Source organism: Protopterus annectens, chromosome 12.part0, assembly GCF_019279795.1.
Source record: "Protopterus annectens isolate FY-2018-M chromosome 12.part0, PAN1.0, whole genome shotgun sequence".
In the NCBI taxonomy this organism is placed as follows: Eukaryota; Metazoa; Chordata; order Ceratodontiformes; family Protopteridae; genus Protopterus; species Protopterus annectens.
In genome coordinates this window covers 521,690,918-521,714,378 of record NC_056746.1, presented here as the reverse complement: position 1 = coordinate 521,714,378, position 23,461 = coordinate 521,690,918, and the positions used below count along the sequence as shown (strand labels likewise).

Below are 23,461 nucleotides of genomic sequence, written 5' to 3'. Positions count from 1 at the left end.
ATAACAATGGTAGACGCGCCCTCGAGGCAGGGGCTCCGCAGAACCAGGGCAATCGAGAAGCCTTCTCTGATAAGCCCTTTCAGCATCCCTGAGGTGTTGCCCGGCTGCCCACCTTCGGAGGCAGTCGGGGGAAGGTTGTCACTGTACCCAAAAGCCTGGCTATCCCTGACTCAAGACAAATGGGTACAGTCCGTCATTTCCGAAGGCTATTCTATCCCCTTTCTTCGCATTCCGAAACAATCAAAAAAATCCCTTCCAGATGTTCCACCTGCACAAAGGGATCTAGCAGTTTTGGAAATTTCAAAACTGCTTGCAAAAAGAGCAATTCAGCCAGTTCTAGCAGACCAGCAAGGATCCGGAATCTACTCAAGGTTCTTTTTAGTTCCAAAGAAAACAGGGGACTGGAGACCAATTTTGGATCTCAGTATCTTGAACAAATCAGTCAAGAAAACAAGATTTCGGATGGTCACGCTGCAGTCCATCCTTCCCCTATTGGGAAAAGGAAACTGGATGTGCTCTATAGACCTTCAGGATGCGTACTATCACATAAAAATGAACAGACGCTCCAGAAGATTCCTCTGCTTCAGGCTGGGAACCAGTCATTTTCAATTCAGGGCCCTGCCCTTTGGTCTCACCACTGCCCCCGGTGTTTACCAAATGCATGGCAGTGGTAGCTTCTCACCTGAGACGACAAGGATTCCAGGTGTTTCCATATTTGGACGACTGGCTCCTCACAGCTCCCACCAAGCATCTCCTTCTGATGGCCAGGGATTACACTTTTCGCATTTGTCAAAAGTTAGGCATTTCAATAAATTGCGAAAAGTCTGTTTTGTCGCCTTGTCGTACTATTACCTACATAGGCAAAACTAGACACAGTAGACATGTCTGCGAGGCTAACAGATCAGAGAATAACAGACATACACAGACTGGTCTCACTCCTTTTCAACAACAACAGAATCAAAGCCAGGTTAGTTCTGAAAGTGTTGGGAATTATGGCGGCTGCCATACCTCTGCTTCCATTAGCCAGATTCCACATGCGATCCCTTCAATGGATGCTCTTTACACAATGGTCATACCAGCAACTTCCAATGTCCCACACCATTATGATCACGCAGGTGCAGAAATCATCTCATGTGGTGGATGTCTTCCCTCAGCTCTGGTTGGGAAGACCCTTTGTTCCTCCTCCGGTTGCTACTCTGACAACGGACGCCTCCCTGATCGGGTGGGGGGGGCATTATCAGGGCAGGACGGTCCAGGGCACATGGCAACCAGACGAATGCCACTTGCACATAAATGTTCTGGAGATGAGAGCAGTGCTTTTAGCGTTGCAAGCCCTTCAAGACTCTCTCCCCTTGGGAACGATTGCAATCCAGACAGACAATATGTCTGTAGTGTGGTACATCAACAAACAAGGCGGAACCAGGTCCTACCCCTGTGTCGTGAAGCACTCAGATTGTGGCAATGGGCGATTTCTTCTCAGCGTTTTCTGATAGCAACGCACATCCCCGGGAAGTCCAATCAAATAGCGGACAAATTGAGCAGAGCTATCCTCATGCCTCACGAGTGGTCTCTGAAAGACTCTGTTGTGAGAGAGATTTTTCTCAAGTGGGGTCAGTCTTGCTGCGATCTTTTTGCTACTCCCCAAAACAGCAAGTGCAGACATTATTTCACCCTATTCCCTTTACCAGGTCAACCCAGCAGAGACGCTCTAGTCCAAGTTTGGCCCCGGGGACTTCTGTATGTATTTCCTCCCTTCCCACTAATCTCTCAAGTGATACAGAAAGCTATCGCTCAGAAGGCCTCGTTGATCCTCATTGCTCCTTACTGGCCTCGACAGGTGTGGTTCCCCTTTCTACATCAATTTCTACTGGAGTGACCTTGGCATCTGGACCTAGTTCCAGACCTTTTGATCCATCAATCGGGTCAGTTACATCGCTCCCTCCCCTCTCTGAACCTCACTGCTTGGTTCCTCCAGTTCCAACCTTAGCCAGGCTTCCTCAGTTATCTCACTCTGTTCGAGATATTTTGATAGCTTCCCATAAATCTTCCACTAGGAAGATTTACTTGAGTAAGTGGAAACGTTTCACATTTTGGGCTCAAGGAAGGGACATAGATCCTTTCACTGCTTCCATCCAAATAGTCCTTGATTTTCTAGCTGAACTCTTCCATGCAGGTTCATCCCCTTCTACTCTTAAGGTTCAATTGGCAGCTATCTCTAACTTTCATGTGGGTATTTCTGAGTCTGCCTTAATGTCCCACAAGCTTTGCAAAGCCTTTTTGAAAGGAGTTTTTCTTCTCAGACCTCCTATAAGAAATCCTCCTTCTCCTTGGGACCTAAATTTAGTTCTTACTTCTTTGATTCTACCCCCTTTCGAACCTGCAGCATCCTGTTCTTTAAAATTGCTATCATGGAAGACTCTCTTTCTGGTAGCTATTACTTCAGCTAGAAGAGTCTCAGAACTTCATGCACTCAGCTGTCGACCTCCTTATCTATTGTTCCATAAGGACAGGGTATCCTTACGAACCAACCCGTCCTTTTGCCTAAGGTAGTCTCGACGTCAAATCTAAATCAAAGCATTGACCTCCTGTCTTTTTCCAGAATATTCCAATAGGTCTGAACAAAAATTACACTGGCTAGATGTTCATCGTCAGTTGAGGTACTATTTGGATAGAACAAAACAATTCAGAAAATCTGACCAACTATTTGTCTCCTATGCAGAAGGCAGAAAGGGACTTTCAGTTTCAAAGGTATCATTATCTAGATGGCTTACATCTCTGATTACCCTTGTTTATGAGATTAGACACCAAAAGCTGCCTAATAAACCTAAGGCCCATTCTACAAGAGCTTTGGCTACTTCCTTAGCCTTCCAAGACAGACTGCCTATTGACACCATTTGTGCAGCGGCTACTTGGGCTACTCCTCACACTTTCATTTCTCATTATAAGTTGGATTTAGCTTCTAGGCATAGAGCTAACTTTGGTTCCACTGTTCTCAGGAGTCTGTTCCGTTAGGCCACCCGGGACAAGGTGCTAGGGACGGTCCCATCCAGCAAGAATGAAGGCGAGATAGACAACTTAACATATAGAAGTTATGTTCTTACCATAACGTTCCATGTTAGTTGTCTTCTTCTCGCCTTCTTCTTAAGGCCCCACCCTCCTTCCCCCTGGCCTGGACAGACCTAGAGGAGTTGTGATTGTGACCTCTCTTTCTACCACCTCTTTCTTAGACATATGCTGCTTGCATATCTCCTGAATCAGGATGTAGGTCACCCTTCTTTCTCCCTGTTGTTAGAGGTGGACTCTGTTTAGAGTTATTCTGTAACTATTATAAGCTGGGGTTAGCTTACAAACGAGATCTGAGGTAACTCTCGCCTAGCATTGTGGGATATAAGGGGAGCCTCGAGCCGGTGGAACCAACTCTCGAGCTTTTAGAGTGGCCGAGTCGGAGCCGAGGTCAGCTCCGAACCCATCCAGCAAGAAGAAGGCGAGAAGAAGACAACTAACATGGAACGTTATGGTAAGAACATAACTTCTATTTTTGGTTTACTAAAATATTGTTGTTGGTGTTTTGTATAATACCATGGAAATAAACTTGAACTTAAAATGGGGAGACATTTTGCATGTACTACTGTATGGTACAGAAACCTGGGCAGTTAAAGGCAGAGCAGATGAAGAAGCTAGAGGTGATGGAAATTAAGTGCCTGAGAAGGGTGGTAGGATGCACTCTGTGGGACAGACGAAGAAATGATGACATAAGAGCAGAAGCCAAAGTAGCTCCAATTGCAGAAAAGATCAAAGAGAACAGATTACAGTGGTTTGGACACGTGCAGAAAAGCAGAAGACAATCTGGTAAAGAAGATTTGGGACAGACTGGGAGAAGGTAAGAGGAAGCGAGGACGTCCAGCAAAGAGGTGGATGGATTGTGTGAAAGATGATCTGCGACAGTTAGGTATGAGTGTTGAAGAAGGTAGGAGTGTGGCACTGAATCGAGAGAGATGGCGACAGTTAACACGATACCCCGACCCATGTAGAAAATGGGAACAAAGGGAGCTGATGATGATGATTTCGCATTTATTAGCTCTCGCCATAAATGGGTGAAATATTGAGTATATCGGCCAGCACAATAAGTAGGGTGACTAGCCAGCCCTGTTGGGACAGAGGGATACAGCCCTTAGTGTGACCTAGAAGACCTGTCTTCATTTGTGTACAAAGGTATTTGCTGGAGCTGGGAGGGGAAGAAACAAAAAGATTATCTGCTTGCTTCTCCTGGGGTGGGAGGGGGTATGGGTAACTTGCTGTCAGAGGTGGTCAACTATTCAAGTCATCGTGGAGGACAGGACTTAGAGGCAACTGGATGGATGTGTGGGAAGACTGAGGTACATTACTATTCTGGGACCCAGGGACAGACTTGTCCTCATGGGGCATTACTTATTGGTGTCCAAACCTTTCAGTGGTGTGTCAGCTTGCAATGGGGTAAGACTTAATCCAACCAGGCAAAACATTTGACATTCACGTACAGCAGTGGTGGCTCCCAGGCACACGTTACCTCCTATGGGAAAGCACTGCTATTATTGATGCAGATGCTGAATTCCATGTTTATTAAAGGACTAAAGAGAACATGTGATTTGAATGTTGGTGGTTAATTAGGGTTGAAACAGTTAGTATTTCTGCCTCACAATGACTGGTTATCTGGTTCATTCCCGGCTATGTTGCATTTTCTGAGGAGCCTGCATGTCTTCTGTGGATTTTTGTCAGGTCTCCACTTTCTTCCCATATTTCAAGTATCCAAAATCCAAAAAAAGCTAGTGCTTAGCCAAATCCCAGTTCAGTAAGAAAGATAAATCAGCAAAGCAAAAAACGTCACTGGGAACTGCTGCTGTACGAACAATATAAAATATTTATTAAAACACAAGATATATCAAGGTGAGCGCTTTCGGGCTAAACCCTTCATCAGACAAAGTGCTCTCACAAACATTACATTTTTAAAAAATACATGCACCAATCACTATTCATTAAAAAGCCCGCCCTTTTCTGTGGGTTGGCTTAAAGCAAACAATTCATTATTAAAAACACATTGCTGCTAATCTTTGCTCAATAAAAAGCACGCCTGCTTTTAAGTGTTGGCTTCTTACGCTAACCTAGTCCTTTCCTTCTGGGAAAAGCAACATGTTTTAAGCAACAGAGATTGGAGTCAATATATAGGGGTTTATCTACGATTTGTAGATGATATCTTTATTGCCTGGAAGGGGGGTGAACAAAGGCTGACGACTTTTATGGAATTCTTACATTCCACTACGTCCTTCTTGAGATTTGACATCAAGAGCTCACGTGAGGCCCTGGATTTTTTGGATGTTACCATAGAACTTACATCTGAAGGTTTTAGTTCCAGATTATACAGGAAAGAGAGTTGGAAAAACTCATTGCTCTCTTTTGATAGCATGCACCCTAGGTTCACTTTTTCCAACATAGTGGAAGGGCAGGTAGGCAGGATCTCCAGGGTCAGTCGAATGGATGATCAGTTTGAGAGAGAGATAGTAAATTTGAAAGAATGTTTTCAGGATAGGGGATATAGACATGACTTAGTGGAAGCAGCAGTAGTAAGAGGTAGTGAGAACAGACAGGGCAAGTATAAGCCATGGCTTGATGCCGCCATGAGGTTAGAAGGTAACCATAGTAGTCAGAATAGTCACCAGAATAAAGACAGGAAGAAGGATACCAAACCCAGAGTGACGTTAACCTATGGTAGTAACATCAAAGGGGTATGTGACATCATTAAGAGGAATTGGAACATCATTACAAGTGATAGAAATCTGAATGATATAGTAGGGGATGTCCCACAGTTTAGTTATAAGAGGAATAAGAACCTGAAGGATATACTCTGTCACGACAGGGGTAATGATGATGTCACGTGCCTACCTAGGTCCTTGGGTACTGTTCCTTGTGGGAGCTGCAAGGCTTGCAATTATATCGATAGGGAGACAGTTTTTATACATCCATCTACAGGGAAGAGTTTTCTTCTTAGGGGGAGAGTCACCTGCAGGACTACTAATGTGGTGTATCTGGCTGATTGTACATCATGTTCAGGATACTACGTTGGTAAGACCAACAATATGCTCAAAGTTAGGATCCTGCAACATCTTTCGTCCATCAGGAACTGTGATGAGCATAATGCATTATATAATCATGTCAAGGATCATCCCACACACAATTTTAAGTTTAGGGTGATTGCTAATGTATTTCTTAATAAGAGAGGTGGTGATATCAGGTTGAAGACAGAAGCTATAGAATCGAACTGGATCTTAGATTTAACAGCCCATATTAAACCTGGGGTGAATGACATGGTACCCCTGAAGCCAACACTTAAAAGCAGGCGTGCTTTTTATTGAGCAAAGATTAGCAGCAATGTGTTTTTAATAATGAATTGTTTGCTTTAAGCCAACCCACAGAAAAGGGCGGGCTTTTTAATGAATAGTGATTGGTGCATGTATTTTTTAAAAATGTAATGTTTGTGAGAGCACTTTGTCTGATGAAGGGTTTAGCCCGAAAGCGCTCACCTTGATATATCTTGTGTTTTAATAAATATTTTATATTGTTCGTACAGCAGCAGTTCCCAGTGACGTTTTTTGCTTTGCATATTTCAAGTACATGACAGTAGGTGAACTGGCAATGTACTAAACTTCTTGTAAGTGTGTGTGTGTGCGCGTGTGCACACAAACAGGTGTACACATCCTGTGTGCACACATCCTGGAATGGACTTTGCTTCCTTCTCAGAACTGATTCTTTGCCTTTTTCCCATTGCTTTATGGGATATGCTCTGTTACTCTCACAGCACTGAACAGAATAAAGGGAGTACTGAAAAACAGGTGAATAACTGTTTATAAAGGGAGAAGTGACCACATATTTTGTGGTTCAGAATAAAAGTTGATTTTCAGCCTGTGCTTTCAAAATTATGTATGCATTTATTCTTCAGTTTTATAATACAATATTTAAACATGGTTTTAAGGGTGCTCATTCAAACCTATTTAATTAATATAGTTCCTGATTCTGACTAATGGAGGGTCCCGTACCTCTCAACCTCTTAAGAGCAAGAAGTCTGGACAAACCCATAAGTAAAAGTGGGACAATGTTTAAATATTGCTCTTACAAACTTAGTTGATAGAATAACAGGTTTTCCATTAGCAATAATTTTCTGATGGATATGAAGTCTGAAACTCAAATGTCTGTCATTGTTTTCTAACTTCAGTCTTTAGTGATTTACAAATAATTTGCTCTAAAACCACAATTTTATAAAAACGGGCCAAAAAATAGGAGGCAAAAATCTGGACATTCTGCGAAAATCTGTACAGTTGAGAAGTATGGCAGGGACCCTTGTTACAGCTGATGGAAGACGTTCTGCAGCATGACTTCATGCCATTTGTGAAATTGTAAATTAAATTTTTCTTATTGTAATGGAGAACATAGACCTCATGCCATTTGTGAAATTGTAAATTAAATTTTTCTTCTTGTAATGGAGAACATAGTTTACTAGACCTCCGCCATCTGAAACATTTTCTGTACTTTGTGGTTTGTTTGTTCTTTGAGTATTGGTGTCTGTAACAGTATTTTTTCCCAATACACAGGGGTACAGCAGGGTGTCACAGCTCAGACAGCGCAGAATATTGCAACCTCCACTCAGCAGATCCAGCCAGTGACGATACAAACGCAGGTCCAGAGCATCTCTGCTCCACAGCTGTTGACTACTGCCACACCTAGCTACACTCAGGCTATCACTCAACAGGTCCAGCAGATGCCCGTAAGTTTGTTCTGCTCATGTCTGAGCTGTTTCTTTCTTCTTTTGTAATGTTCTCAGCTATATTGAGAAGTAACAGGTGTCTTGAATAAAGAACACCCTTTGTGGGTGTGAGAGTCTACAATTTTTTTTCTGTCAGAGAAGAATGATTTTTCAGAGTTTGGCATCAAAATGCCAACTCACCCTCTTTCAACCAAAGTTACACCTCACAACTCTCTCCAACCCTCCTACTCCACTGATATCTTTGCTTCCCACTGTCTTACCATATGTACAATCTCTTTCCTCTACCTTTTTTCTTTTCTCCCTACTCACCTCAGCTAACCGAAGACACCCTAACCTGCACTATTCTTATAATCTCCTTTTCTTTCCATCCTTACTTCCTTCTATAACCCTAATATGAACATCCGCTCTTAAAATAAGACCACTCAGTTTCCTGTCACTGTCTGTTATCTTGTAAACTAGAATATATTTTTTAAGTATGTTATTAGAATTGTCTCTGGTACCATTTATCGCATACTAATCTATGTAACAAGTACTGTGACTGAGTTTTTCATCACCTAATTTCTCCAACTCATGTTTTTGTTTGTCATTGCACTCTGCTGTGAAACATATGTTCTATGTTTTTCTCATTACAACATTTTTTCACTCCTCTGTTTTGTAGTGTTACATACTTTGTGATTTAAAATATCTATCTGATAGACTGTGGTTGTGGAGCTTTTCTCCCCGGGCCTCAGCCGAAAATGGGCACTTGTGGATCAGTCGGACTTTCCTGGTAAACAAATCTCAAATAAATAAATAAAAAATAAAATGGGTCAGACATTTCTTTAGCATATAGAATCCAATAAGAGAGGATTTTAGCAATTAATAGTGTCTCTGGAAACTACTTATTTCCTTTTTTTTCATGTTTTTATTTCCTAGTGTTAGCAAATATGAATATTACACACTGTATGTCTAATGGCCATCAGTCTAGGTATTGGCTCTTTAGACTTTCTTAAAGCTTTAAAAGGTGGTTCATCCAGCAACATTCCCTCCTCCAATCCTGAATCTCTTCCCCTTTCAGATTTCTCAACCTATTTGAAACATCAGGCAGGGTAGATGATGGCCAAACAGCTTGCATGCCACCTGTCAGTCTTTGCTCCCATGCTTGTCAGGATGAAATTGGATGTACTTTTTGTATCTTCAGTCCAAAAAATTCCTCTTTTTTTCCCATTTAGGGGCTGGTCTGATTATTACCAGGTTTGTACCCTTCCTCTGGGTCTCGCCTCAGCCCCATGATATTCATAAAGCTCATAGCCACAGTTGTAGCTCACATGAGACTGCAGGGCATAGGAGTGTTCCATGTCTGAGTGACTAGCTCCAGGCTCCTTCATCAAGAGATAGCTTTATCTACAAAGGAAGTCTCACCTCCTCCTTTTTCAATGTTGGGGCAAAACCATGAACTTCATATAGAGTCTTTTATTCACCTCACTGAGGTAGTGACTGTAATAGACTGATCTGAAGTAGTTACTTCATTTGTTCTGCAACCTGTGGGTATCTGATCCGACAGCTTCACTAGCTAAAAGATCCAAGCTCCTAGCTCCTCCCCCTACCCATAATCCCCTGCTGCCTACTGTATTACCTCAGATCGAGTTTGCCACGGCTGAAGCAGCTACTTGTGAAGAGCTCCTTAGGCTTGGTGAGATCGTTTCATTTTTCTCTCAGAGAAAATATCTTTAAATTTAATTTTTGTTTAGTTAGTGTGTGTTGTGGTAGTAATTCCCCTAGTAGAATTAGAGTTTAGAACCCTTTTCTGTAGTAGTTTTTAGTCTTAGCATCGTGTGTTGTTCCCCTCCCCCTTAGTGTTTGGGTGTGTGTATTGTTGAGAAATGGCTGAAGGGCCCAAGGCCGTTTTTTCTAAGTGCTCTGAGTGTGGCCATAAGCTTTTCCCAGCTGCGTTTTGTGCCTGGGAGTTGCCCACTTATCAACGGCTTGCCCAATTTGTGCAGCCTTTAATCCCTGGGCAATTAGGGACAGGAAGAACAAGCTGATCCTGGCGGGCTTACTTCCCCAGGACTCGGCTTCTTCTTCCTCCCCCTCGAAGGCTTAGGCTGCTTCCGTAGCCCCGGTGCCTTTAGCTCCCCCCGCTCTGCCTGGGACTCGTACTCCCTCTGCTATGCAGGGTTCAGGGAACGCAAGTGCTTCTGTCTCCAAAGAAAAGAGGCATAAGGAGAAAGACAAGCACAGGTCTCATAAAAGGCGGGCTGAGGATCACCCCTCAGCCCCCACATCTAAAGTTGTTAGCTCTCCCTCGAAGGTCTCTGGGTCCTCCCCCTCTTGGCTCCGTTCGCCTCGGTTCTTGCCGGAGGAGGAGTACCGGTCTCCTTCGAGGTCGTCGAGGCGGCCCGCCCGTCTCGACGACTTCCTCTAGGTCGACCAGGAGCCTTAGCGATGCGGAGATGGATCGGATGATGCGTCGATTCCTGCAGACCCAAATGCAGATGGGGGTGCTCTTGCCTCCCCCCTCCCCCCCTCAAGGGGGGAGCGCAGTCCCTCTCTTTGCTCCAATCACTCCTTCTCCGACCCGCTTTAGGGTTTTGGAGTCATCAGATCTGGGCCCTTTCGGAGCCGGGGTTTCATCGGTGCCGATAGCTCCGGTATCTTCAACGCCAACAGTACCCTCGAGCGTGTCGGATCCTAGCTCTCGGGGCCGAGGGCTGAGCATCGGATCCGTGGGGATTGGTGTGTCTCTGGCGCAGTGTCGGTCGGAGCACACTTCTCTCTCGGATCCAACCGCTTCGGCTCCGATGCCAATCCCTGCTTCGGAGCCGAGGAGACTACTTTCAGAGCCTGGGGAAAGTAGTTCTCCGTTGGCTTTTGAGGTAGTGGAGAGGGCGCTGTCGAGGTCTTCCAGATCCTCGGTCCAGGCCTCGGATTCTCCCGCTCTCCCTATACATGTGGGTCTATCCTCCATCATCCATCCTATGGGACAGCCTACTCAAACACTCCAGTTAGTTCCCTTAGAGGAACAGGACCCCGTGGGCGAGCCCTCCTCCGACAGTCCCACTGAGGAGGTGCCTCGCAAACGGCAGTGTAAAAGGAGGCACTTGGACTCCCCTGAGTCCCTCACCACGGACATGGATTTGGATGAAGGGGAAGGTTCCCCAAGGTCATCCCCCGAGGATGTCTCCTTTGGAGACATCTTGGAAATGTTGCGTATTAGAGGGGGGTGGTCTGCCCAAAAACCTTCCTCAGATGAATCGGTGTTCCTGGAGGCGTTTGAGGCAGGCCCGTCTACCTCCTGGGTGTGTCCCCCCCCCCCGGCTGACCCCCCTGGTGGACTTAATCACCACCAGGGTATGGAAAGAGCCCGTCACCGTGGAGCCAATCCCTAGACGTCCCGACAAAGTTCTTAGCCCCCCCGCAGATAGGCAGTCCTGGGCTAAGGGGTCCGCTGTTGATGCCATGTTGGTGGCGGATAAGGAATCTCGGGCGATGGACCTTATTGGGAAGCGAATGTTTGCTTCAGCAACCTTCTCCATAAGGGCGCTGTACTATATGGCACACATTATCAGGCTTCAGCGAGACTTAATTAAGGAATACACTGCAGCCCTAAGGAATACACTGCAGCCCCCCCCAGAGTCCATGACTGTCGCTGATAAAAGCACATTTGCGACTCGTATGGCCACTCTAAGTCCATTTCTAACACGTCCATGCAGCTACTCTCTCATGCTACGGAGGGAGCCGCTAGGGCTAGCGGAGCCAGGGTAGACTTGTGTCGTCACGCCTGGCTCCGCCTTTGTGATTTCACGGAACCCTTCAAGGCATCCTTCGCGAATGCGCCCTTTGACAGATCTTCGCTTTTTGGCAAGACAGTACGTAAAACGCTGGTCCAAAGCGAGAAGGATGGGAAGACGCTGTCTGCCGTCGGGATCCGCTTCTCGAATCCCCAATGATCCTTTTCAAGGAATCAGAGGGGACAAAAGAAGTTGTGGTTCCGCAAGTCTCAGCAGTCTCATCCGGCTTCGGACCCCTCGTCCTCTAGAGGCAGAGGAGGACAAGGTGGACGCCGGCCCAGAAGCAGAGGGGGGCTGCGTAACTTCGGGTCTAGGGAACCTTTCTCGGACAGGCCCGTGCAACAGCCCTGAAGGCTTACCCGGCTGTCCCTCTCTGGAGGCAGTCGGGGGGGCGTTTATCGGAGTATCTGTCAAATTGGGAGTCCATCACGACAGATCGATGGGTGCTCCGAATCATATCCAGAGGTTACACCATTCCCTTCATGAACCTACCCCCCAAGGTCAAGCGCCTCCCCGATGTCCCACCCGATCAAAGGGAGGCAGCAGCTTCAGAGGTGTCAAAGCTGCTAGAAAAAAGAGCCATCCAGCCCGTCCCCCCAGACCAGTCCAGATTGGGCTACTACTCCAGGTTCTTTTGGTGCCAAAGAAGACGGGGGACCGATTCCAGATCTCTCCTCCCTGAACCTGTTCGTTCCCAAGGAGAAGTTCCGGATGGTCACTCTTCAGTCTATTCTCCCCCTTCTTCGGGAGAACGACTGGATGTGCTCTATAGACCTGAAGGATGCATAATACCACATTCTGATGGACAGGCGATCCAGGAGGTCCCTCCGCTTCCGGCTGGGAGACGGTCATTATCAGTTCAGGGTTCTCCCGTTCGGCCTCACCTCAGCCCCCAGGGTGTTCACCAAGGTCATGGCAGTGGTTGCAGCCCACCTGAGACTCCGGGGCATTCAGGTGTTCCCGTACCTGGACGACTGGCTCCTTGCCGCCCCCAACAGGCATCAACTCTGTGTTGCAAGGGATTATGCTCTGACTCTTGCCCAGAGTTTGGGCATATCAGAGAACCTTCAAAAGTCCTTCAACCAGTGCAGGTTTTGGAGTTTATAGGGGCCAAATTGGACACGCGCATCTCTCGGGCCTTCCTAACCCCGGACAGGCTCAACAGCTTATCGCATCAGATCTTAGCCCTTCTTCGAAGCCCAGCTCCTGCGGCGGAGTTAGTCCTGAGGGCACTGGGGTCTATGGCAGCGGCCATCGGTCTCTGTCTTCATGCTCGCCTACGAATGAGGGTCTTACAGTGGACTCTTCAAGTTCAATGGTCACTAGTGTTTCACCCGCTGAACACTCCTATTCCACTGAGCAGAACTTGCAGGGACTCCCTCCTTTGGTGGCTTCACTCGCGAGAGCTGCAGGAAGGGAGACCCTTTGTATTTCCCCCACCCCAAGCCAAATTAACCATGGATGCTTCTCACCTCGGGTGGGGGGGGGGCATTGTTCGGGCAGAACCGTCCAAGGCACGTGGACCCCCATAGAGGCTGCTTTGCATATCAATGTCCTAGAGATGAGGGCTGTGCTTTTAGCGTTGCAAGCTCTCCACGACCTTCTCCCTCTAGGGACTATTGCGATCCAGACAGACAACATGGCGGTAGTCTGGTACATAAACAAACAGGGGGGAACCAGGTCTTATCCCCTCTGCCAAGAGGCTATGAGAGTGTGGGAATGGGCGATATCCACCAACCCCTTTCTGGTAGCAATGCACATTCTGGGTTGGTCCAACATATTGGCGGACAAACTGAGTCGGGTGATTCTCACCCCGTATGAGTGGTCTATCAATCCTTCAGTTGCGAAGCAGATCTTCCACGCATGTGGTTGGCCTTGCTGCGATCTTTTCGCCTCTCCATCAAACACAAAGTGCAGCGAGTACTTCGCAGTACTTCCCCCTTCAGGGGAGACCCTGAGAGATGCTCTGGTGCATGCTTGGCCACCCGGTCTTCTATATGCTTATCCCCCCCTCCCGCTTATGACTAAGTTCATTCAGAAAGCACGTCGGTTGGGGAGCAAAGTTATCCTCATAGCCCCATTCTGGCCTCATCAGATCTGGTTCCCTTATCTGCGGTCACACAGTATAGTTCCTCCATGGATCCTGGATCCCATTCCAGATTTGATTTCGCATCCTGCGGGATGCCAAACCCCGAACCTGCTAAACCTCAAGCTGACTGCTTGGTTGATCCAGTTCCTCTGATGGCTAGGACTCCCGGTATCTCATCACCAGTGAAGGCCATTCTGGTGGCGGCCCATAAGCCTGCTACCAGAAAAATTTACAATAGTAAATGGAAACGTTTTTCCATCTGGGCCGAGGGCAAGGGCCTGGATCCTTTTACAGTCCCTATTCCAATGATTCTGGATTTTCTGTCGCTAATCTTTCAAAAAGGAGCGAGCGCTTCCACTGTTAAGGTACAACTAGCAGCCATTTCCCATTTTCACGTGGGAGACGGACTGGGATCTGTAGCATCTTCAAAGATATGCAAAACCTTCTTGAGGGGCATTTTTCTTTTGAAGCCACCAGTAAAGTCGGTGCTTCCTCCATGGGACTTAACTTTAATCCTACAAGCTTTGACAAGCCCACCTTTTGAGCCTGCCACCTCGGTTCTGTTAAAATTCTTGTCTTGGAAAACGGCCTTTTTAGTGGCTATTACATCAGCCAGGAGGGTTTCAGAACTCCAAGCCCTGTGCATGAAACCCCCCCTACCTAATTTTTCACAAGGATAGACTGTCTCTCAGGACTAACCCGTCTTTCCTACCAAAGGTGGCTTCAGAGTCGAATATTAACTAATCAATCAATTTACCGGTATTCTTCCCAAATTTTCAGAACAAAGGGGAGTACACATTACACAAACTGGATGTACACAGGCAACTACGTTTCTACCTGCACAGGACTAAAGATTTTCGCAAGTCTGATCAGTTGTTTGTGTCTTTCGCCAAATCAACTATGGGAAAGGCAATATCTAAAGTAACCCTAGCTAATTGGATTTCTCAGTGCATAAATATCCCTCAGGTAAACCAGTCCCTATGGGAATCCACGCTCATTCAGCACGATCCATTGCTACATCAGCAGCCTTCTGGTCCAGGGTTCCTCTGGACGACATATGTTCAGCAGCTACTTGGTCCTCTTCTCATACGTTCATTTCCCATTTATAAATTGGAATTGATTTCGAGGAGTAGGGCTTCCTTTGGCTCCACGGTGCTTCGGAATATCCTTCCTACCCAGGGTTATTTTTATAGGTAGCTGGGGACTCTGTCCCACAGGTTGCAGAACAAATGAAGTAACTACTTCAGATAAAGATGTTATGTATTCACCATAACGTTCCATCTGAGTAGGTACTTCATTTGTCTGCAACCAACCCCCCCCTCCATGCCCCCTAACCATATCATGATACCTGGTCACCTGGAAAATGTTATTTTTCATGAGGTTAGGCAATACTTGATTCTCTGTCGAAGGTGTGATTTTTTTTGGACCGAACAAACTTGATCTGAGGTAATGCAGTAGGCAGCAGGGGATTATGGGTAGGGGAGGAGCTAGGAGCTCGGATCTTTTAGCTAGTGAAGCTGCCGGCACGGATCCGATACCCACAGGTTGCAGACAAATGAAGTACCTACTCAGATGGAACGTTATGGTGAGTACATAACTTCTTTTTCCTTAGATAGCATGACTTGTTGGTCATTTTATTGCTGTAAACTCTGCTGTAAAGATTGCTTTGGAGTCTGGCATGTTTTCTCCTTTCAACTGAAATACCTACAGTGGCAAGTATATCTTCATGTGCTGTGCCTAACTATTTATGCTTCCACATGCTAGTTTTCATAATTGAGTGGATCATTTGCATTTAATTGCTGCAAAATTATCCCCTCCCTGTTCCTGTCAGGTTTTCCAGAAGTTACAGGTCAAACCTGGAGTTGTGCTCCAACCCTAGACATCTCCTTTCAGGTAAGTTTTTTCCCTGGGCAGCCCTGTGGCTGTAGTTGTAGTGGAAGCCTCCCGGGGTGGGAGTTACTACTGTGAGCAGATGGGATAAGAGACCAGGTACCTGCTGGAGTTTCACTTGCACTTGAGTGTCTTAGAAATGAGATAATTTCTCTTTGCTTTGTAGACCTTTCTCAACTCCCCCCCCAAGATATGTCCATCTTTTCAGTCAGACAGTGTGGTAGTAGTTTGGTATGCAGCAAGCAGGGTTGCGCTCATTTCTATCTTCTTTGCAGAGAAGCCGTCTGAGTTTGCAGTGGGTGATTAGTTTTAACAGATCACTTTCTGTCTGCTGCTATTTGTATCCTGGAAAATTTCAGTTATAAGGTGAGATGGTTTTCCTTTTTATGCATCATGAATGAACTCTACTCCACCCTTTTCTAGAAAGATCTGCAAATAGGGATAACCAGTTTGAAACCTCTTTAATATCTGACCACTGTTACAGCCCACATTGCTTTTTTCTTATTCTGCATCCAAATAACCAGAGTTAGGAAGCTTTGACCTTAAAGTCTTCTTTACACACTCTTCCTGATGATGAAGTTATCCAGAAAGCAAAACATCATTAGGCTAAAGTAGTAGTGATGATTTTTGGCCCAGGCAGATTCCCTTTGTTACAGCTGTACTCTTTTCAACTCCCCCTCCCCCAAGACTTTCTCACTGAAGTATGCTGCTTTTGCAGTGCTCAAGGAAACACCATTTGGACTTTTTTCTGTCCAGTAAGTTTATATCTTGTTTTTTTTTTGTCCATTTCCAGTAGTTGCTAGGGTAAGTGGACTTTTTCATTCGAGCCATATTCATTGCATCCTCCTTTTAGAGATCTCCCACTCAGAAGACCTGCAAGTAGAAGAGGAAATGTTTTTCTTTTTTTGAGACATGCAACATGACCTTAACCATTTTCAGAGTCTATATTCAGCTGTCGAAAACATAAACCCTAGAACGGCTAAATGTCATATGGAAAACATTGATACGGAACATTACCGAACATAAGTAGCTGCAAAAATAAATTCATCTAATGGCCATAGTTGTCCAACATTGCAAACGCATCTCCCTAACTATATATATCAACTCCAAGATTGCACTACAGTGGGAATAGGGAACATTTTAAATGTTTCCTTCACTTACCTTATGCATCCCATTACTTCCTGGCTGTTGGCCAACTATGGCCATTCGATTAATTTGTTTTCAAAGTTGCACATGTTCGGAAATGTTCTGTATCGAACAGATGTTTTTCTTTAGGTTAGTGTTACAGTAGCCTAAGCTATATGGGACTTATCCTGAGAAAGGTTGGATGTCAGAACTATCCAAAGTTTTAGAGTGCATTCTGTGCTTCTGTATGTCCGAGGAGGCAAAATACTGTACCAGTATAAAAGCAGATTTATAGGTTCCAACATTCAGAACGTTTTTGCCATTGAAGCTGCTAGTAAGTTTTGCTGTTTACTGCATCTTCGGTGATACAGCCATCAGTTTAAGTATGGAGACATTGGGCATAAAAGTACCCTGTTAAGGCTTTCTTTCTTTTTTTCTCTGAAAAGTACTGTTGTTTTTGGCTCATGTCTGAGAGAAAGGCAAAATGCTTGTGAGGACGTCCATTACCTTACAGACACTCCCTCACAGCCTGTTTTTCCTGTTTAGGTGAGGAATACAACATATGGTCATGCCCCATTTGTCTATCATTTGAGTTTAAGACCCTTAGGAATCAGTTTAGTTCCCTTAAGCTCATTCTCGTGAACCAGCATCTCAGAGCCCTTACATGACCCGCAGTGGAGTTTTGGGGGTGGGGCGCTTAGATGTACCCCCTCTGGTAATCTCGAAAAAGAAAGTAGTTTGAGAGAGTTCTTCAATGCCATCTTCAACATCCTCTCTTTCCTGACCGTTGATACATAACACCAATGTAGGCACATCTGAGCCCTCATACTGTTTGCTGCTTCCGACCCCTCTGGTGCTGCTCCACAGGAAGCCACTAAGGGCTGAGAATCTGCCATGTTCTCAAAGGTCAGACATACCTCAAGAACAGACAAGGAAGAACTGCTCTTCATCAGTTCGGAAGAGGATGCAGATGTCCTACATATAATTGTTTTGGATGAGGTGCCTAGCACTCTGTGAGAGGACAGTACATCTGAGTAGATGTTTTCTTCTGATTTTTTTTTCTATGAAAAATCTCAGAAGTTGAAACACCTCTCTATTACTCCGTTTACCTCAGCTTTCAAAGAAATAAAAGAGGAATAGTTCTGTTTTGCTAAAGGCTTATTCAAAGCTTTTCAGTCACGTCAGTCTGTTTCTTCAGACCAGATGCATTCAAAAGAAAGAGAACTATTTGTCTTTTAGAGTTGACATGAAATTCTGGTAAAGAGGAGATTTGCTTAGACTGTACGTCCCCGGTTTTTTTTGAAAACTACGAATTAAAATCTGAAAAAACTATTTTGGCAGATTCCTCTGTGGAGAAATTGTTTTTCTCTTACACCATTAGAAGGATGAGGGATGTATTTAAATGAGAGCGTAAGAAGATTCCCTGTAAATTAGCAGAGGTCCTATGTTCTGTTGTAGGTGGCGATCCCCAAATCAATGGATAATACCCCCAGTTATTGTAGCACTTGAGGATGCTTTTAGTGCAGCCAGTACTTCTCCTGCTCCTAGGAAGTCTAATAATTTGTATAAAGTTTCTCAGCTTCATAGGTGCCTTTTCCCCAACCTCAGAGCTGATGCTTCAGTTATTTCTTTATCTAAAACATCTAGCTGTAAAAACCACGCTGCTTCTAATCCATTTCAGGGATGGCAGAGCTTTGACAGATCTAGGGAAAAGGTTTTACACCTCTTCAACCTTGGCATTTAGAACTGTCAGGCTCATATGTATAAACTCCTTTTGGCATCTCTTACTGACAAAAAAATGCTGATTTACCTACATTGGATTCTAAATCCTGTGAGATGTCTTTGCTTTCTTCAGTCACTCAAGTTGCCAAGCATTTCTTGAGATGCTCCTATGATGCTGCTAATACAGTGTCTGGGGCTGCTGCAACTGGTTCTGTGATGTGTAGGTTTGCATGGTTACACACTCAGAAGTTACTTGAATATGCTAAATCTGAAGATGTTCGTATTTCACTGTTGCAGTCATTACTGCTGGCAGGCTACCCGCAGTCGGCCAGAGTTCCAAAGTCTAGGTCCGGCGTCGGTTGCTGTCGCCTCTTCCCTGACGTCAGTGCGCCAGGGGTATAAAAGATGCAGCTGATGCCATTTTCTCCAGTCTTTCTTGCCACACAGTGCCCGAAGCAAAAGCAGTTTGCAAGTGCCGGTCGGCCGACTCCTGAGATTTTCGAAATCGAATTTCATAACTGAAGTCTTCAATAAAGCTAAGTACCCCGTTGGGGAAACTTTTTCTTGCTCCAGACCGATGTCAGTAAAAGTTAACAATTGTATTTCTTGTGGGAAGCAAATACTTCATAAGGATTTTCACTCTTACTGTATTCCTTGCCTAGGCCCTGACCACGACATTGCTAGTTGTCGGTTTTGTGCTAGATTCAACCAACGCACTATTAAGCGTCGGTTTGATTTTGCTTTACATTACTTTGGCCGAAGATTTAACTACATAATGCCGTCGGAACAACCGACGACCGGTATTCATAAAAAAACGCAAAGACAAAGAAAAGGACAGGCATCCGAGGTCCAAAACCAATGACGAAGCCTCTTCTAGGCCAGTCGCCGGTTCTCAGTGAGGCGCTTTCGCAGCCCCTGACACCCGCTACCTCAGAGCCACATGCAGCATCCGACTCCCACGTGGAGACACCTAGGCCTCTGGAAACTCAAGGTATTGGGCCTGCAGAAACTATTCCCTCAGATGGGTCCAGAGCCGCTGAGTAGGCATCGGCTTCTGAGGGTGTTTTCAGACCTTCACAACTTACTATTAAGTCCACTGCAGCAGCCAAGGCAAAGTCAAAAACTCCATTAAAGACAAGGAAACAAGTACAGCATTCTCCTGGACAGTCATCCATGCCAAAGAAACAGATGCTTAAAATGGCCGGGGACCGAATTACTTTGATCAGGGGTTCCCATCCCCCTCCTGGTAAAAGGCCTAGGCAAGACACTGACTATGACTCCTCTGACCAGGTTTCTATTTCCTCTGATTCCTCTTCAGATCAGGGTTATTCTCTCCCTCCCTATGAGGACGCTGATGCAGAAGAATCTATACCTTCAGCCTCTCCTCCTGAGGATTACTCTTTTGGGGAAACCTTACACACCATGAGGGAGCATTTCTGTTGGGAGAGCCAGGATTATTCAGAATCCAAGAAAAGGCTCAGAGACTTCCTTTTATTGCCTTAGCACAGGCCCCTGGCTATCCCTCCTGTGCTTGACATTGTTGATGATGTTTTCTCTGAATCCAGTTTGTCTCCTGATTCTTTATTCCTGCACCAGTCAAGCCTGACAGGTACTACAGGGTCCCAGGCTCTCATAAATTTCTTTATAAAAACCCTGCTGCTGACCCAGAAACAATTTCTCAGGGTCCCAAAGGGATTAAGGCTTCCACTGTAAAAAAAACCCTGTCCCCTCTGATAGGGATTCCAGAGCTCTGGATAGATGGGAGAAAAAACGTTTACACTTCTGCTACTTTAGCTGTAAGGGCTTTAAACTGCCAGTTTCACATGCTTAAATATCAACAATATCTAATGTCTTTGTTAAAACAGAAATTGCTTACAAACTCAGAATGTCCTGGCAATAAGGAAATGCAGGATTTATTGCATGCAGCTGAACAAGTGGGAAAGCATACTCTGCAATGTGGTTTTGATTCATTAGAGGCTTCTTGCAGAGCCGCAGTTACAGGCTCTGTCATTCGAAGGCATGCTTGGTTAAAAGAACAAAGTTTACCTGATCATGTTAAAGTAAAATTATTCGATGCTCCACTACAGCATGACACTTTGTTTGGTGTTAAGGCAGAAGAGGTGTTAAAGAAAATGGAGGATAAAGCAAAATCAATGCAGACAGTAAAGGATTTCTTACAGGTTCAGCCACCTAGATTTAGCAGAAACTGGCCTTCTAAAAATTGGTCCTTTCCGGTGTCAGACAGGCCACAAAGAGGCAGATACAGACGCCTAAGAGGCAGATCTTAGCCCCAAGGCTCATACAGACCTAAACAATGGGGAGCTTCAGCCCCCAAAGGAGGAGAAGACAAATCACAACCTTATAGGAAACGGTCCCAATGACTTCCCTCTACAAATGCCAAACACATACCTTTTGGCAGCACCCTTAGGGGGAAAGCTAGCACTTTTCTCACAAAATTGGCACATGATCACCCAGGACAAATGGGTACTGAATATTGTTTCTCAGGGTTACAGGTTCCACTTTCACACCCTTCCAAAATCAAAAGGTATGCCAGACCTGCCACAAAACCAATGGGCAGAGGCACAAAAACAAATTTCTGCTCTCATAGACATGAAAGCTATTCAAAGAGTACCACAGCAAGAACAGGGACAAGGATTTTACTCAAGACTTTTCCTGGTACCCAGAAAGGACAAAGCCTGGAGACCAATACTGGACCTGTCAATCCTATATACTTTCCTGGATGTCCCGAAATTCAAAATGTTAACACTGCAGCAACTTCTACCCATGTTGGCCAAGAAGGCTTGGCTAGTTACTTACCTGCATGTCCCAATCAGACAATCTTGCAGAAGATACCTCAGATTCATAGCTGGCTCAATGCATTACCAATTCTCTGCACTGCCCTTTGGCTTATCTACTGCGCCCAGGGTCTTCACAAAATGCCTGGCACCAGTAATTGTCTTTTGCAGACAAAAGGGAATTCAAATATATCCCTACTTGGACGACTGCCTTATTCAAGCAGAGCGCAAGGACATTCTACTAAAGCATCTGGTGTTTGTAAAAAGAGTACTAATTTGCCTAGGGTACACAGTAAACGAAAATAAGTCAAAACTAGTGCCCTCTCAAGAGGTAATATTCCTGGGTGCAAGCTTAAATACAACTGCCCAGATGGCTTATCTCAAGCCAGACAAGCAAAGGCAACTGACTCATCACTTTCAAATGATGGCAAAAAAGATGGCTTATCTCATGCCAGACAAACAAAGGCAACTGACTTCTTACTTCGAAAGCATAGCAACAAAGACCCAGTTATCTGCAAGAAAAATTCTGCAGGCTCTGGGCTTCATGGCATCTTGCATTCTACTAATTCGATATGCAAGACTGCATATGAGGAAACTACAATGGTATCTAAAAAGTGTTTGGACTCAACATTGCCACAGCCTGGAAACAATAATATCTCTTATTCCCTGCCTGCAACAAGAGTTTCGATGGTGGGCCCTAGCCTGTCACCAGAACAAGGGACAGCCTTTCACCTTACCCACAGCCAGGCAGACAATAACAACAGATGCATCGGATTATGCCTGGGGGGCACACATGGCAGGAAAATGTATTCAGGGCACGTGGCCCAAGGAACAAATGCATCTTCACATCAATCAAAAAGAGATGCTAGCTGTACAGCATGCCCTGACGGCCTTCAAGGATCTACTACATCCAGGACAACTATTACTAAAGACGGACAATACCACAGTTATGTGGTACATAAACAAGCAAGGGGGCACACATTCCTATCCCCTCTGCAGGCAAGCCATGACTTTGTGGAACACAGCACTGACCTATCAAGTACATCTGCAGGCACAATTCCTGCCAGGAAAGAAAAATACTCTGGCAGACGAACTAAGCAGAAATCTCATGGATCCTCACGAATGGAAACTAAATCCACAGGTCTTCAGCATGATAACAAGGAAATGGGGACGCCCAGACATGGATCTTTTTGCCTCCCCTCACAACTGCCAACTACAGAGATTCTGCACAAGAACTTATTACTCATAAGCATGGAAAGTGGATGCTCTATCATTCAGCTGGAAAACACTGACAGTTTATGCCTTTCCTCCACTACCTCTTCTTTCCAAGGTACTCCTAAAAGTCAGACGAGAGAAGCCAAAAATGATTCTGATTGCCCCAGACTGGCCACGCTAGCACTGGTACCCAATCCTAAACAGCTCGTTTCAAGGCCCAGCCTGGCCTTTACCTCAACTTCTCATCTTCTGACTCAACAAAACAGTCAGATTCTGCACAGTCAACTCAGAACCTTAAATCTGGCTGCATGGCAGATAATATAGCCACTCAGACCACACCTCTCTCTAAAGCTGTTTTGGATGTCATTTTAGAAGCCAGGAGGCCCAGCACTAGGAAATCTTATGCAAAAAAATGGAAGAGATTCTGTGCTTGGAACCAGGCACAAGGATTCGAACCACTTGCCCCAAATATACCTCAGATTTTACAATACCTAACTGAGATGCTGAACAAAGGCCTATCCTTTTCATCAATTAAGATCCATGCCTCTGCCATTTCAGCTCATTACAATACGGAACTTCCAATTTTCTCTCATCCACTACTAAGACAGTACCTCAGAGGGGCAAAAAACATAAGACCCCCAAGAAGAGCACCGATACCCACATGGGACCTCAATTTTGTTTTAGAAAAGCTCACGCTGCCTCCTTTTGAGCCAGCCAATACAGCTGATATAAAATTCTTATCATGGAAAACTGCTCTGCTCCTAGCAATAACTTCAGCAAGAAGAGCCTCAAGAGTTACAGGCATTGATGGCAGTGGAACCTTTCATCATTTTTCATCAGGACAGGGTTTCTCTAAGGACAAACCCAACATTTATGCCAAAGGTAGTATCCAGTGTGGCTCTTAACCAAACCATTCATTTGCCAATATTTTATCCAAATCCCCAGAATAAAGGGGAGAGACTTCTGCACGCTTTGGACATGCACAGACAGCTACGCTTCTATTTGGGCAAAACAAAAGCTTTCAGAAAAACTGAGCAACTGTTTGTAGCTTATGCTGCAGGAT

At 45.2% G+C, this 23,461-nt stretch overlaps 1 protein-coding gene across 1 annotated transcript in view; it reads left to right on the top strand.

Annotated features, from left to right (window-relative positions):
* Positions 1–23,461, top strand: part of SREBF1 (sterol regulatory element binding transcription factor 1) — a 631,726-nt gene that overhangs the window by 122,852 nt on the left and 485,413 nt on the right. Inside the window, exon 3 of the mRNA XM_044088935.1 lies at positions 7,620–7,792. Within this exon, the coding sequence (XP_043944870.1) occupies positions 7,620–7,792 (173 nt within the window). The remainder of the gene's footprint in view (positions 1–7,619; positions 7,793–23,461) is intronic.